General features: G+C 34.6%; 1 protein-coding gene and 1 long non-coding RNA gene across 3 annotated transcripts; one reads left to right on the forward strand and one right to left on the reverse strand.

The window, feature by feature from the left end:
- Nucleotides 1-5,126: 5,126 nt before the first annotated feature.
- On the reverse strand, nucleotides 5,127-17,716 carry LOC135144796 (uncharacterized). The gene is made up of 4 exons (XR_010283234.1): nucleotides 17,619-17,716; nucleotides 16,476-16,517; nucleotides 5,718-5,793; nucleotides 5,127-5,661 (listed from the first exon to the last, which is right to left on the reverse strand). It is a non-coding gene; the product is annotated as an uncharacterized LOC135144796 (long non-coding RNA).
- On the forward strand, nucleotides 12,433-13,397 carry LOC135135565 (replication termination factor 2-like). Of its 2 annotated transcripts, XM_064064669.1 has the most exons (2): nucleotides 12,433-12,630; nucleotides 12,688-13,397. In XM_064064669.1, the coding sequence occupies exons 1-2, from the start codon at nucleotides 12,589-12,591 to the stop codon at nucleotides 13,174-13,176; spliced, it is 531 nt and encodes a 176-aa protein (XP_063920739.1). In that variant the 5' UTR covers nucleotides 12,433-12,588; the 3' UTR covers nucleotides 13,177-13,397. The 2 variants fall into 2 exon arrangements, with proteins under 2 accessions (XP_063920739.1, XP_063920735.1); XM_064064665.1 differs by having other exon boundaries at nucleotides 12,433-13,397.
- Nucleotides 17,717-18,054: the final 338 nt, after the last annotated feature.

An 18,054-nucleotide genomic window follows, 5' to 3' on the forward strand; every position in this document is an offset into this window, starting at 1 on the left:
CACTTATCGGCCGGTGATATTCTTGTCTGCTGTGGCTATGTCGAGTTAGTGACAATGACACTCCTTGACTGATAACCGTGATAAAGATAAGTAAATGCAAACAAGGCTACTGTTTGCTTTCCTTAAAAGGCCACTCGAGTAAATACACTCACTAAATTATGGTAAAAATCTAGTTTAGATTCTTATTGTGGTTTCGATTAGATCACGGCGGATTTATTAGCGTGTCGTCAGCTCGACGAAGGAATCCATTACGATTATCTTTCATCGGGGTTATTGAAAACCACCAAATCTCTTATTTGCACAAACCTCGAGAGGAGCAAAAAGTGTCAGTAGTATATCACGAGAAGGCGTGTCTGCCAATAACCATCAACTATCTCCAGCTCCACCAGATGTCCAGATGTACCCTCGAGGGACCTTCAGATGATAATCATTAACACTAACGTATTTACGAGGCCCTTTATTACTCCGCACTATCTAAACAAAAAGATGCTAACTGTAAATTGCATTGTCCGATGCTATCGAGCTATAATTTCCGTGACACTGTAAATTCATACTTACGTGAATCTTGGAAAAGAACCACATAAATTTAACGCCAAATCTAAAGCGATCGAGATAATAATAATAACAACGTATCTATTTATAAACAGTTATTAAAAAACACTCAAGAAGTAATTTATATCACTTTCAATTTTTGGTTGAATCGTTTCCAGGATCGTCCAACTTAGAGAGAGTGGGCTGATAGCGAATTTGTATGCAGTTAAAGGCACCGTTACACATCTGTAGGTTTGTCAAGTCGAGGTTGACAAACAATAAATAGAACAAATCGAGTTTACGACAGGGTTTTCCCGTGTCTTCGGTTCGCTTCTCATGGGTTGTGTTGGTCAATATAGGCAGAACTGGGGTCAATTACTATTTAGAGATTGGCAACGACACACAAAAAGATCAGTCAATAAAACCCAAGGGAAATGCTTAGAATTTAAATAAAACTACTAGTAATTCCAGAGACAGACCAATACATTAAAAATTTACTCATCGTGGAGGTCACAAATATAATCTTAGGTGCCTTCCAGCATTAGAAATATGTTTAACACTAATTAGTTTATATAATTCACAGGACGTTGCAAGTGCTCATTCCCCTAACGCGTAGAGTTTTACCAAACACCTAGCACTAGAAACTTATATAACAAAAATATTTTTAAGTTGTCCTAAATTTGAAAATAAGTATAACTAAGAACGGAAATTTTACAAGTTGGTCTCTCAGGAAAAAAAAAACAAAAATTAAAAAAACATGTTACAGAGCGTTTATGATAAATAACCTGTAAATAGTTTGAACTACAACACTAAAATTTGATAAACGGTTTGGATAAATGAGACGCGACGTTTTCTTCTTCAATTTTTGAAAACAAAACATAACTCTGTTAAATTTTGTCATTTCCATTCGAACATCTAGCAAGTCACACAATCACTGAAATTTTTATCTAATTCTAAATCACGCATCCCGAATCGGTTTTTGTGTAAGTATGACTTAAAAAATAAAAAAACAACAAGTTTTTTTGAAATTATGTATTGGAGGCACAAGTTAAAACACAAACGTGCCACATAATATAACAAAATAAAACTTTTTCTGAAATTTAACTGACATCTTTCACATATTTCTAGTTTATACAAAATTATGCATTTATTTCCGCGTAGTTTGTACTTGAATAATTTGTTATTCTACGATTTTATAAGAGAACGATTCCGTTTTTTTTCCAAGATTTTTACATATTGACTTTTGATGAAGGAAATAAACTGGTAAAATCTGATAAATACCGGTTCTTTTCTTTCATAGTTTGGGAAAAAAAAACTATTTATCAATAAAGTAAAGTTTTCATTACACAAACGACTTCATAATATGTATAACAATTTGATATTAAACGTTCTCTAGACTTATCACCCCTACATCCGATTTTGCTCTCTCTGGACGGTTTTATTTTTACTTCGCGACCGTAAGTTAGAATATGAAAAACTAGGTCCCCCGTTTCTGCCTCTGATTGTCTGGGTGCCTTTTTATTACATAGATATTAGAAATAGAAAAAAGTCTAAGACTAAAGTTCTACAGTTCTTTGAGGACCATACCAAAATTATTTTCAGCTATACAGAGTGTTCTGTTTTTAAGGTGTACCACAGAACTTAGTTTTTTAAATGAAACGTCTTACGTATTTTATAGATTCTCATTAGCCTGTTCCTAGGCTTTATAGCTGCCGTTTATTTTTGAAATTCCGATGTGATGTTATTCCAATTTTCTTGAAATTTGTTGGCAATGGAAGGGTTCACAAAAAAATCACAATAGGGTTATTTTTAAAGTGTTTCTTACAATATTTTGTGGAAGGACAAACAAAGATACGTGCCATGTTATGGTATCAATTAAATCAAATTTTAATATACTTACAAACTACATATTTATAAAAAAATCTAAAACTTTACAAATTTCAAATATCAATATTTCAGTTTTAAAAAAATACGCTGTATTTTATTATTGTATCTTACTATATATTTTTGTTCTCATTCTTCTAATAGGTCCATGTGTCTTAACAAAGCAAAAAGACCACAGTATCTCTCTACTTTAAATATACAAAATACTTATCAAAAAAGAAACAGAATCAAAAATAGAATAAGATGCGATGATAAAATATAGGCTGTTCTATTTGAAAAAACTGAGTTATCGACAACTGAAAATTTTAATAATTAAACAAACTTATCATAAGCACCCTGTATAGAAAAAATTTCAGTTATATTACAACAAAGCGCATACTTTTATGTATTTTTCCACAAAATATTGTAACATAGATGTTAAAAATAACCCTACTGCGATTTTTTGTGAACCCTTCTATTTCTCAAAATTTCAAGAAAATTGAAATAACGTGGCAACGTCACATCGCTATTTCAAAAATAAACTGTAGTTGTAATACTTGAGAAGAGGCCAATCAAAATATCTAGAAATATATAGGATGTTTCATTTAAAAAAACGAAGTTATGCCTTCTTACGCCTTAAAAACAAAACACGAAAGAAATACAACACAATATAGGTAAGATACAGTAATAAAATACAGGATCCTCTAGGTGAAAAAAAATCTATATTTGAAAATTGTAAAGTTCAATGTTTTCATAAATATACCGTGTATTAAAGTTTTCTTTAATTCATACCATAAAAAACCGCATACCTCTGTTTATCTCTCCATATAATACGGCAACACAGATCTTAAAAATAATGTCATTATGAATCCCTGCTTTTCTAAAAAAAAATCAGAAAGACTGGAATAAAGTGGCAATGTCATATCGGAATTTCAAAGCCGAACTATAGTTATAAAGCCTGGGAAAAGCTTAATAAGAAAATGTGTAAAAATAAGCAGAACATGTTTTTTTTAACAACAAAGTTGTTTGCTGTGTGTCGAAAACCAAACAGTATGTTTAGCTGAAAAATGTATATATTCAAAGAGCCCTACAACTTTGATCTCCGACTAATTTTTATCTCTAATAATTATAATTACTGAGATATGGAGGACCAGGCGCTTAGTGACGCACCATGTATATTAGGAATATCATGTAGATGGTCAAACGCTAACTAAAATTTGTCTAATTATTCTCACCAACAATTTTATGACGTCAGCTCACTTTTTGCGCAGACAAAGATATTTAGTGATGTACTCCTGTATTTGTCGTTTATGAATCTACCTTGATTTTGTTGATTATTATTATAATTTTTATTAATTCATTCTTGCTATCCTTTACACTCATAATACGAAGTTCGACATGTACGTAGTTTTAAGTAATTCTGTACTATCATTTAAAATTAACTACGACCATTACCGCAATGAATAATTTTATACTGTTACTTTTATTATAATTTTATAAATTATAGCCTGGGCGGGCATAACAGGTTTAACCTCTGCCCGAACGCATTTATTTAATAAAAATAATAATAATAATAAAAAGTGGGTTTCGTAGAGTAGCAGTTCGAGCGCCAGCTTTGCAAATGAAAGATTTCCAATTTCTTTTATAAATTAAGAACAGTCAACAAAATTTCATTGTCTTTTAACACAAATGCCGCCGCTGATGCTTGTTATCTGAACGTACAGTCGAGGCCATTAATAATGACCGCTCTCCGGTCCTAGCAATGCACTGCCGAAAGTACCCGATCGGTTTGAGAAAAGCTAGTTGGTTTAAAACTACAAACACAGACCTGCATTTTCAAAATTCAGCTTTCTCTAAGGGCTCGGGTAATTTCGGCAGTCCATAGCTAGCACCATGGCCACGGGAGGCGGTCATTATTAAAGGCCTCGACTGTACTAATGGTCGAATTCTTTCGAAATATGTATACATAAATACCATAGTCGGAGAGCCGAAGTTAAGCTCTACAACAAATAATATTATTATGTTAATTTTAATATATACAATATTACATTGGTTACATCGTTACATCTTCCCAGAAGTTCAGAAACTTCCATCAAAATTTGAGAAAAATAATAAAATCAACTAATTATTCCAAAGACTGTAAAAAAGGTACTTCTAAACGTCAGGTCTTTTAGAAGATGATGAATTTATAAATTTTTGTATAAGCAATGCTATACTATCATGTCGTTAGCTAGTTTCTAGAATTTCAGAAAAATTAAGTAGACCGTTTCCGAAATAACCAATATAATGTTTATTTCGTGATCTTTTTTAAACCTGTTATGTGAGCAATTAAAAAATAAATATATATGTTACCACTTTCATAAACAATTAAAATCACATTCCCGGAGGAAATGTTTAAAATTTAAAAATAAAGACGAATTAAACCACAGATGCAGGAATATGTTGTTACTCGTATACAGTTAAAGAAGATCTAACTGACAATATTTTGAAACTTGTCATCCTCTTTTTGAATGTTCGAAAACAGGTAGCTTGCTGATCCAAAAGCGAAATATTTCTTGGTTATTGCTGGATATTGACATTAATCAGAAAATTCCACAACTTAGTAAAAAAGAACAACAAGGTGTTAGCTTTTTCGAAACCTGACTTAACACCGTAATTTGAAGTAGACAATAGAAACAAATTGCATACAGACACTAAAGAAAAACAAAAACCTAAAAATATGTTGTCCGGTTGTGAGTGGCGATCAACGACATCTTTAAAATTTTAAAAATACTAATCCATCAACATGCGGTCAAACAAACAACACCAACGACAAAAAACCGCATAAGAATTCGCTAAACGTTAAATAGTTATTCAGAAACGTAAACAAAATCACATTATCAACGATCAAACGTCACTGCTGCTATTCTCCTGTCAGAATGTCATCTCCACTACATAAATAGCGCGAAGTGTGAAACGTCACTCAAAGCCAACTCTGAATCCAACGTTTTCGATCGCACTGTGTTGTACCTATTATGTGTATTGATTATATATAAGGTGGTGCTGCCTGCTGGGTGACGTCACGTGAGGGTGTCCGTTTTGCGTCCATTTTTGGATGGTGGAATTTCCTCGTTGCAGTTCGTCCGCCACCACCCACCTGAGCTGAGCCGCCTGGACCGGTTACCAGTTACCGGTTACATTATTCGGTCTGTGCACTTGGAGAGGACCCACTCCCTGCATAGCATACCTCTGCCGTCTGTCTCTATCGTGGCATAAATATGCAACTATCTGTTGCAAATTGATTGTAAATTGCATTGAATCACGGTTTCCTTTTAAGTACCTACATACGTGCACTCCTCTAATCGTCAATGGGTTCCAGCAAGTGTTGTACACGCGTGCAGGACAGCTTTTCACCATTACCTGCAGGATGAATAAAAGCGAGTAATGCCTAAGAGCACGGTTATGCACATTTATAATTTTTATGTGCTATAAAAGCGATAGCAATTATATGAAATCTACGCTGTTGGAAAGAATCGACCTTTGGTATTATTAGACCGTAATAAAACAACAAATGAGACGCATTCACATATTTTTAGACCGTTTTGATGTTCTGTACGGTTTACTTTTTTCAGTTTTGAACTGGTTTTGCTGAAACTGGTAGTAAAAGTTAATCCAATAATTTTCGAAAAGTAACAGTAAATAAGTATATAGAAACTAATAATTTTGCTTACTTAGTTTAGTCACTTTTACTCAAACTGTAGTAAATAGGTTTATTAAAAGCTTCTAAAACTGAGCCGAATTGAGTACTCATAAACATAACAATCACAACGACATCATGTTCCACTGATGCATGTACCTATTACACATTGATTGCAAATTTTAACGGATGGTAATAATAGGTCATAGCCATTTTATTAGAGGAATAACATTAAGTAGTGGTAAAATTTTACGTCAAGACTATTAAAAATACAAAAAATTCAATCTTTAACATCTTCTTAACAAATTAGTGCATTAAGTTAATAATTTTTAAGAAAATACATGAAGCGCACAAATCTAAGTTAATGTTGTATAATAGATATTTTCCACTAAATGATCAGATTAATGATGAATACCATTGATGCTGTTGTTATCAAGTAAAAATTTTGACGTAATTTTCAAATTTTAGGATGGAAACTGTTACAATCTCTATTCCGCCATATATAAATTCAAATTATAACCCTACAACACAACCAGAGTTTAAATTTCTTAAGCTTCTTAATAAGCGTTTATTACAGCTCTAAACCTCTGATGTACTGTCAGAACAGAAAACATAGAGGAAAAAATATTTTAGACAACAGTGAATCAAGCTTAAAATGACGAAACTCCGCCTGACGTCATAAGAATATTCGACCGATTCGGGATAACTCGTACCACATTTGCAGTTTAGGTCACAGTATGAATTAGGATCGTCTGCTAATAGGAAATTTTTTATTTTTTAATTATTTAATAACGATCATTCTTTTCTGAAGTATACACGACGAATAACAACCATGACTCATGTTGTGAATATATTGATATTAAAAAAAAAGTGGCCAATCGTCCGATGGAGTCGATTACAATACTTCCTTCGTTTACGCTCGGGAAGTAAAAATGGGTTGAGTGTATTGTTTTGTCATTGAAAAATAAAGGACAAAGTATTAAAACAACTGCACGTTACAACGTAAATTTAAAAATGTTCACAACTTTTGTCACAGTTACGTAGTAACTGATTAACAGTAATATAAATAATTATTTAAATATCAAATTTGAGATGAATATGTTGTGACCGGTTATGACCCGGTAATGTTTATTTTGGTTACAACATTATTAGCTTTGTCGTCGCTATAGTGTTTTTATAAATAGCGAAAATATTTATTTACTATGCACATTAAAACAGTTAAATAATGTGCATAAAACAGCAGTTTTATTCTTAATATATAACCCGTCTCAAAACTACACATTTTTATATTAAATCTGCTATAAATCTTAAGGAAAGTTGTCTCGCCTTTACAACATTACTGAGATATGGTTAGTTTGCTACATTCAAAGCAAAGGTGGCATGTTAAATTACAAGAAAAGTGAAATGGCATTTAAGAACATGCGATTGAAATAACTCTTACTAAATAAGTTTTTGCAAGAAAGTGATTAATTTTTGGTGAGAATAAATGTAACAATGTTACCTCATAAAATATAACGTATTCCCAGAATTGAAAGAAATAAATTTCTAAAGAATAAAAATAATTTTGAAGCGCAATCAATGTCGTAGATATTCTTTAGTTTGTAATATAATTTTTTGAGATAGAGTCATGATCTTTCAGGACGAAATGAATACAAATTTTCGTCAGTTCTTTACTCCGTAAATTAACTGATATTATCTTACTTTCTTCCTTTTTGTTTTCTCCACGTTTCATGACCCCCAGAGTACGTCTGTCTGTGGTGATTTTTATTAGATATATAAAATAACATACTCCTATACATGTGGTTTATGAATACGTCTTGCTGTTGTAACCTAGACAAAAATTGAAAATTGTATAATAAAGTTAGATATGTTGTACTTATTGTATTTAATAGGTGAGGAAATTCTGTTTCAATAACTTGGACCATTTAATCATGTTAAATTTAGTTAACGATTTTTCGAAATGATGTGACCAATTTTAGTTAGCGTTTTATAAATAATTTTAAGTACACCTTACAATTTTTCAAAGTAGTCGGTTCAGTAATTTGAAAAAATAATAGATTATAAATAGCAAAAAAGTCAAAAGGAATGAATTCCGGCCAGTTCACGCATTCAAACAGAAACACATTGTTACCATATTTTGCTCAGTTTTCGTTCAGGAAATAAAATACACACCTAGAGCGTGTGTAATATTTATTCACAATTATAAATAAATAACATTTGATAAAAACTCTAGAAAATGTCACATATATTTTCACACATCTTACATTTTAGTTATAAAATATTTTACTTGATACCGTCAAGCTGTAAGCGATATCATCTTGAATCGATTAACTTATTTTTGCATGCTTATTTTAAAAGAGTACGTAAAAACTGGGTCTAGTGATGTCATTTTACGAACTAAAAAGTTTTATGTTGTTCTTACCATTTAAAAAGTGTGTTAATGACATTATAATTTTGAAAGTGAAGAGTTCTTAAAATGGTTGCCCATGTGACAAACTGTTGACGTTCAAGTGATTTTACTTTTGTAATATTTCCATGATCGTTACTGTACTCGTTATTGTTTTGAAAATATGTCCTTTAAATGGAAATTCTACTATAAATAAAAGTCAATTATTCAAAATTTTGCGATGCCAGCCTTGGACTTCCAACATTTTTCTTAAACTCTATTTTACTTATGTACACTGCATATTTACTAATGGTAGATTGATTATTATTAGATTAGGGGACAGTTTTATCCGTTTTCCGATAAACAACTTTTTCAGTTCAGTTCGAATATACGAAGATAAAGTACCCTTTCAAACACATGACAAATAGCAGGCACTTGGCCAAAATGATCTTTTTACGTGTTACTTAAATGTTGTTTTTTTAACTGATTTACAATATTGTTTAAATTACCTTCAGTTGCTTTAATTTTTTTAATCTGCATTTTTCCGGACTACTGCCTTCTATAATTTTATTTCTGTTAATACATAGGATAAACAACTGCCCATATTATTTAATTTTTCAATAAACTATTAAATCAATATTTTCAGCAGGAATTTTCACTGAAAAATTGTATAATATTCCGTATATATCTTTACTTATTATACAAGTAACGTGTGACACATACATCACAAGTTTTTACGTATCAAACCCGTAACAGATGACAACTGACAGAAGAATAGGATTTTATTTTATAATTACATCTTCTTTATGTGTCATTCCTGACATTGGCCAAGCAGTAAAAAATATCTAGAATTTACACAGAAGACCTCTAAGATCATGGAATATAAACAGCATGTGATACATAAAGTCTTTGGAAAAAATATGTGTACTTTGCGGTTTTGGGATCAAAATAAACAACTATGCCAACAAACTGCTAGCGTTTAATCATTTTGCACTTATGTATAAATACAGTTCCAAAATTTCTAAATAATTTTTTTAAAACAATATACTTATATGTTTGTGGTTCGGTCTCATAAATAAATGGAAAGAGTGGCAGAATCCAGATTTTATTATGTGTAACTTTCGGTTTTGCTATTGTTGGTGCCACGTATTAGAGAATTTACTGAAGTGTACAACAAACTCACAAAGTACAACTTCAAATCATTACGTGTGTACTGTGGTACCACTACACATCCTGCCACCTATATATGTACAGTAAAAGCAGTGAACTATAATCATTATTTCAAAAACGTGTAAGGGCACAACTACAGTAAATGTGGATAATTATAAAGAAACTGTCAATTAAATAAATATTTAAAAAACAAATATTGACTGCATTGATGTAATGTCAACTAGTACCTCATAAATCATAATTATTACAATCGAAAGAAAATGGTAACGACATAATAAGTGCATAATTAAAAATAAATGACATAAAATCAGAGTGAATTTTTGTTTTATTTTTTTCTGTAAGGAATCTTGGGTGCGGTTCATATTATGTGCACTTCAAATTTGTTTTCCTTTTTCCTCCTTTTTATGAAATTCTTGACAGAGACGTAACATTTATAGCATATATACATTTTTATATTTCATATCACCTTGAGCCAATCCTTCTAATCGATTTCATTTTTAAAGTTTCGGCGTGCGTCTTAATAACTTTAATTAATAGTTATAAGATAATCTATTAATATTGTTAGATAAAACCTCCACCTTAGACACGTGTAAGGGAGTATTATTCAGGATAATCCGAGAGTGATCGCTTCACTGAAAGTCTCGCACCAGTAAAATGAAAAGTGAGGAGTCAAAAACGTGTCGAAACAGGTAAAATACTAACACTAATGACCAGAAATCTTAACTGTTAAGATATATAGATCTGGAATTTGCAAATTGTTGAAAATTTCATCCAGTTTAAAAAAATAAGGTGATATTCACGATAGTAGTAGAATGCAGGTTTGATAATTTTTTATCCGACAGAAAAAAGAAATTAACGACACAACGTACACGCTAACATAAAATATGCCACGACTGAATACCCGTCTCTGTGTGACTAACACAAAAATATATACTTACTATTCGCCTCAAGCCTGAATTCCAAGATTGTTTTTACAAATATAATATCACTCAAAATTAAAAAACCCGTATAGTTAACACTAAATATGTATTTCATCGAAGTAAACAAAAACTATACAGCTTCCTCTCCCTAAATTCCTATTTCATTTTTCATTGTACCATTTCCATCTTTTTTACATTATTTTCAGTATAGTTGCTCTATTTTAATTCGCTTTAACATCCAACTCAGTTTTCACAAACCTATTTCATACAATCGGACAACAGTTCCAACTCTATTCCACCTTTTCTATTTCTTGTAAAGCCAATAAACCTTCGCGCAACTGCCAACGCGCTCTTAAATTTATTGGAATATTCTTCGTTAACGAGATGCAGTATAAAGGTACTCTTTTAAATTAAGAAATGGAGTTATAACCACACATGATAATTTCCTACGTTCTGCCAAGGAATAGTTTTTTCGTACCCCGCTTAGTACAACCGCACGAAGAATGTAATGTAACATGTAGAACTGTGATTATTGATAAGAACTTGCATAAATAAGTACCATGGTGCGTAATAATATCTCATTAAAGTTCCACTTACACATGTATAGTATTTTCCAAGCCGATAACTGGTAAATCTTGGATATAGCAAAAGCTGTGATTGTAAGTAGCGAAAAATGTTATATTCTAATGATATTTTTAAAACATAACTGTTGTAAGTATTAGATCAGTCCAAAAATTGGTCGTCAGATCGTTCCAGTAAGCAGCGAACTAATTTAACCGGTACTTAAGGATTATCAGACACAAAAATACAAAACATTGTATATATTTTAAGTCATTGCAAAGTAATTTAATACAGTACATAAATACGTTTGTTGTGATTTAAGAATTGTGGAAATATTTATGTGTTTATCTATAAACCTAACAACCCGTACCCGTACAATTATTGAAAATAATTCGTAATAAAGAAGGAAACACATTAATAAATCTAGATTGTGCATATTTTATGGTAAATGTTATGTATTTATACACCATTACCTTTATTACAAACCATAGAACTAGTTTAATAAAAGGCTAGTTACACGTTTAAAGTTTGCACAGAAATTTTATTTATAGTCTCGCATAGAGAATAGTTACAAACGATTTCCGCACTGTTCAAATTTCCGAATACAGTGGTGATCAACATAAAGATAGTAGTGAAAATTAAATACAAAATTCGAAAACATAGCAAAGCAGATTTTTTGATAAGATCTAGGATAGAAATTTGAGAAACCAAGAACTACCCACGAAGTTCGCTATGTATGCGAACATTCCATTACACGAACATGTGATTATAACGATAAAAGTGATTAATCATTGACAGAAAACAATCTGAAAACAACAAAAGAGATGTTTTGTTTTAGATGAAAAACCAGTACACAGAGACGAAGTGACAGTCATATTTTCTTCAATGTAACGTGCTATTATTATACCTTGTGTTAATTATCGCCATACGTTACATATTCAACTATTCAACAAAGAGAGAAAGTATTTTCATTACTTAGAGACAAGAGACGTGTTAGATGTAGCGCCAAACTAATGAAATTACGTCCATGCACCTGTTTGTTTTCCTGTTTTATAAAGATACAGTTTGTTTGTTCGCACACAAGCAATTATTGCTTTCAAAAATTATTACCACTGGCTTGATTCGTAAACATTCGTGGCGAAAAAGACAAATTTTTGACCTTTCGTACTTGTAAAAATTTCCATTCCATAAACCACCGAACCAGTGGACTACCTCGAAAAATAGCTAATGCGAAACCTCTACCCGTGATATGCATAAAAATCCAAGTAGGCATCAGTATTTCGTCGCCTTAACAACAATACTTTATCACGTTGTGTTTACCTTGACATAATATGGACATAATCAAAACAATCCTTACACACATACGACATTATTTACGACAATAATCGCTCCTAATGTAAATTGACCACATTATCTTTCTGTCACTGTCAAAGCGCAACAAATTTTCGCAAGCATCTGCCACACCTCCGTGAAATTTAAGAATGGGCTGCGATGGCGGAACAATCCCTCGCCGAAACGAATTAGTAAAAGTCAAACAGAAACCTGAGCCGAGGGATCAGACCTCCCATTTAATTTTTCAGTGGAGATACTGCAACCTAACCCAGCAACTCCTTCAACGCCCCATCGTTACGTGCGGCCTAGGCAAGCTCTACAACAAATCGGCCATCATACAGGCCATAATCAATAGAGAATCGCCACCCCACATCAGAACCCTCAGGGACGTAATTACTCTGAACCTAACCCCGAATCCGGAATTCCGCGAAAACGGCACAGACCAAATCGACGTCTCGCCCTACATCTGCCCCGTGACGGGACTGGAAATGAGCGGAAAGTACCGCTTCGTGGCCCTGTGGTCCTGCGGGTGCGTGTTTTCAGAGAGAGCTTTGAAAGAGATCGGTGTGGGGGCGTGTTCCAGGTGTCAGGAAGCGTTCGACGAAGCAGACGTGGTGGTGCTGAATGGGTTGGAAGGTGAGGTGAGGGTGAAGATGGATATGAGGAAGAAGAGGAAGAAAGAGTGGAGGAAGATTCAGAGGATTAAGAAGGTTAGAGTTGGCGAAAATTTGCAGTGAGTTTGGTGACAACGGTCGCTATCACCGCATTAGCAACCACATGTTGTGTCATATCTTTTAAAATATGTGTCTGTATCCGGTGGAGATACCACATGGATGTTTCCCGTAAATAAAAGAACAGTGAGTGTTACATAGTTATCAAAGACATGGAAAGGCCGTTGAATGATTGCCGTTTAACGGTTTACTTGTCGTGAGTAGTTTTGGGATTAAGCCAATACAAAAGTTTCAAATGAGGAGTAATGTTTTCTTAATGACGATACAAATTGGGTACAGTTCTGCGATGTTATCTGTTTTAATTAATGTCTGTTGCTACACGGATTACTAACTATCTCCATTTTTATCAGAGAGAATAGCTTCGATAATTATGTTTGTTATATAGTGATGTGTGTTAAATAAATCACTACCCGTGCGATAACTTATCACGTTTATTGCTTATTTCGAGTGACCTTTTACACAAATACTATTTATATTTAAACCATGGTAAATAGGCAGGAGGTTATCACTTCTTTCCGTAATGTGTCTGATACAAGCTATAAATACTCATCGATAAGTAGCGACACTATTTTTTCCAAGAAATAGACGTCCGAATCAAGGGGACGCCATCTAGTTACAATCGTCGTACTAAATTAACGTCCTCTACGTCAGCGCCTCTAGCGGATTGTAACCTTGGCAAAGGTCAACGAACCGTAGAGATTCCCAAAATTTGCTCACGCAGGCGACGAAAATAGGTGAAAGTTCCATTTTCCTCGACCGACCGTAACAAAATCAATTAGTAGTTTTTAAAAATAAAACTGCCACTTACTTTTTCGAGCTACTCTAGAAAACTGATTACAGGTTGTTACGAGTAGCCTATAATTACGCAGGTAATAATGCATGGTTCGGGTCAATGAAAAAATATAATTTCAAAATAATATCGCTTCATCTAATGAATGTAAAAGCTCCGTTTAAAAAGCTCGTAGAACCACAGCGCATAAAGAAAAGTCGGAAAATGCGTGGATACGTGCCAATAAAATTTGACGCAATACGATTCCCGGTTTCAGTAAACAACAGAAGAAAGTATCTAAAATAAATTTTTAATCAAAGTGACGCGACAGATTTATTATCTCTTACTCAAATAATGGGAAATGATAACGATGTTTGCGTGCTCTACAAAGAGATGCTGCAAAGAAAACCGTTTTCTTGGATTATTTTCATTTTGAAATTCACATTGTTTTTGCGTTCGCGCTATAAAAACGCGACTATTTGCTTTTAAAATTATAGCGGCAATGTAATGGTATTTGGTTATCTGGTTATAACATTATTTATAGAGTATGCCTAAGTGTTTCGCTCGACTCCGAGTGAAGTTTAGGCGAAGGAATATTACATAAGACCACTTGTTGAAATACTTACGTGTACAGACTACCGCGACATGTTTGTACGACTTACAACAACAAACTAATAACCAGTTTAGAAAAATAAACTAATTGGGAACGAAGACCATTTAGTAGTAATTTGGGTGATATTTTAATTATAGCTATGAATGGCTTCCGTGATTACGCCAAGAAAATCGTTATCGAACGGTATTCCGAGGAATTGCTTGGTCGAAGACTTAGACTCATCTATTGTGTGGAAAATTAAACTACACGTAAACCCGGTTCAATTAGAAAAAGCTATTATCGGGGTACGCGTTCGATATTCGGGTGCGATTTCCGACGTGTCACCTCTATTCTTAACAACTTTGATTTCGTCTTCTGGTGGTGGATTCGGAGCCCGGAGGACATCTTTACCTGACAGTATTAGAAGTGTAAATTGTAATCTAATGCTGCCCGGTAAGATGTTAACAGTACTCCTGAGTGTCTTCTCCATATTCGTGATCATCCACGTCGCTTGTCTTGCGACATTAAAGCGAATTCCACGTTTCATACAAAAATCGTAATGGCAAAATTATGCCGGTCTATTTGTAATTCCCTAGTTAATTCAACGCTGCACTTGCTTGTACGTGTTAACGCGGAGGTGTAGGCGTCCGACAACATCGGATTTACATAGATTCCTGCCTTCAACAACCACGTCATCAAAAATGATAATTACAGCGACTGTCGTCGACGTTTCTCCAGGTCTTTACATAAAAATGAAATCAATTGCACCTCCGCGACAATTAAAATAAATAACGCAAGCACCACGATCCAGAATTGAACGCTTTCATAAAAACAAAATCGATCCAATAACTTACATAAGCAAATTACGCAATTACTTTAACCTTATGTGGGCTTATGGGGTTATCATGCGCTTATTAATAATTAAACCAACCGTAATAACGAGCTTCTTACCGAACCATCCGCAATTACAATACACTTTCTTTTTGTCCCGTGCTCTATCATTACTCCCTCTAATCTATCAAATTGAGTTATTTCACCTTGATGTCATTTCGCGCTTCTCTTCCTGCCGTAATTAGTTTAAATGGAAACGAAATCGCATGATTAATTGCCCCATAAACATCGCTTTAAAAGTCAACGCTCTATAAAAATCGCTACAAATATTTTAGCACCACGTTTCGACAAAATGAAGTGTTCATTCGTGCTCCTCGTAATTCAGATGGTTTGCTGTAATTACAGACACGACGTAATTAAATTAGACGGCTGCGAATCGCGAATCTCGAACAGACTCCGGCAATTTTAGACTTTTATGAGACTAACATTGTAAAATCGAGATTTTATTGGATAATAAAGAGTATTGTTTTGCGCCGACAAGCAACGTTCCGCTCAAAATATGATAATATCCTGGTTTATGACGGTTTTTGAAAAAAAAAGGAAGCGTTTAGGCAACCTCTTATACAACGGAGGCGACTTAGACCGACGACTTTGTTGCAGCGGGCTCTCGTAAACCTATCGTAAATGGTTTTATGGTCTCATGGGTTTGCTCGGTCCATTTGGATTATCAATAATGCGCGTTAAATTGTTTGCGGCTATCAATGTGGCTGTTTTAAATACGTGGAGTTAGGTCTTTCCTGGATTCTTAAAAAACTAGCGTTTTTTGAAAATTGGGGGTGGTGGAGATGGTTCGATTTGGGCGTGTTGGTGGATGTGGGTACGAATGCGGTAATTTTTCAGCACTGGTGCTTGAGCGTGTGCAATAAAGTACCCGACCTTATTGAGGCAGTTCGGAGTCATTAAATATCGTCAGGTGAATTTGTCTCTGGAAACCAGTTAGGTAGGCAAGTCTTGTTACGTAAACCGTAAATATATTCTGTCGCTAAGATCTCCGATCGGTCTTTATAGTGCCGTTTATGAGGTTATCACGAATTGGTTTCGTTCCAGACTCACCGAATTGGAAGAAACGGCTATCCGTGAACTAGTCCTCGTCACCTGCAACAAAATAAAGCATGAGTGTTGCATAGAGGTCTTGCAACATGGGTTAATGTAACTGTCGCAAAGTCCGTAGGAGTGTTATTGTTTACGACAGGCTAGAACCGTCGATAAAGCATTGTGGTTGTTAGGTAGGAGTGTAAAAATCGCTCCCAAGCCCAAATTTCTCAAGTATGTAGTACTAAGGTCGCCTGGTGCTAACTTATGGCGAATTTCTACGGTGTTTGCTTACTCTCACTAAAATAATTATGAAATCTGGTAAATTTATATGCAAATGCAACGATGTTTAGCCGTGTTGCGCAACACGTTTCTAAATTATTTCTAGGATTTATAAATATTTATTCGATTCTTGTATAATTTGGAAGCCTTTCCAAATGTTAAGTGCGCCTCACTATTTTCTTTTTTCGAGCGACACTATCGAGGCGCATTGCTTAGCCCAAGAATAAGACACATCGCTCAGCATACCACGAAACCTTGCCAAATGTGCTGCCGTTAGTCAAAACGCCTTCTATTGGCCCAAGAAGTGACAGGTCGTAAAATCGTTGAAATTTTCACGGCGCGGGGAAAACCGCAGCGCTACTTTCTTCGAAAAACAAACGTGCCGACGCGAAGACAAAGTGATACAAGGTTAGCAACGTTAAACAAAGTAGAAATTTACAAAATACTTTACTATTGCGCGCGTACGAAAACTTAAACAAACAGAACGTCTGGCAATGAAAGACTGCCATGCTTTCCAACTCTTTAAATATTTATCTAAATGAAATGCAAATGTTTGTGGGAATTTGAGGAGTTTGGGCGAAATCGTTCATGATCAAAAGTGGCAGAACGACGGAACTGACCTAGACCACCGAGAGCAGCTAGCCCGAACGGCCGGAGACGGTCTTGGCACTGATCACAAAAAGGGGCCACAACGATTCAATTACGATGGCCAATTGACGAGGATGAATGGGTTTTTCGCCGGTCGATCGAGCCACAACGGAGCGATACACTACGGCGGGTTCGTTAGCACTGGAGCTTTTTCGATTTTGGAAATTTAGCACCTCTACACTAGCGCCACCTGCGATGATTTTGCAAAAAATTTGGGACGGTCTCGGTACTTACTTGGCTGCGGCGCGTGTAATGAGTCACTAAAACGGGGTGAAAGCACAAATTAGCTGGAGAAAGTCACTGAATGCCGAAACTAAGGCCGAAAACGCTTAACCCACGAAAGTCAGTGGCTAAACTGGTCGTTTTTCGGCGTATGGGAGCCAGCTATGTGCATTTGGCGCCGGCGCATATGGCCAACAGACCAAGTGGGGTAAGAACGCGCGGAGGACAACGTCCAAACGATAAGCAGGCGACTTCTAAAATCACTTTGTTGTGCTGTGACAAGGCCCATTATATCCCAATTATAACATTGTTTGTGTTTAATTAGGAACAAAATTTCCATATTTACCGATAGATGCTCGACGGGCCGATAAGAGCCTCCCTAATGGCCGCACAACGATAGCTCCTTATCGGCGCTCCGCCAAACTTGCCTTATTTTCTTAATAAATAT

The sequence above is a fragment of the Zophobas morio genome, unplaced genomic scaffold, assembly GCF_036711695.1.
Source record: "Zophobas morio isolate AGI-343-1 ecotype UQ-CSIRO unplaced genomic scaffold, CSIRO_AGI_Zmor_V1 ptg000004l, whole genome shotgun sequence".
NCBI lineage: Eukaryota > Metazoa > Arthropoda > Insecta > Coleoptera > Tenebrionidae > Zophobas > Zophobas morio.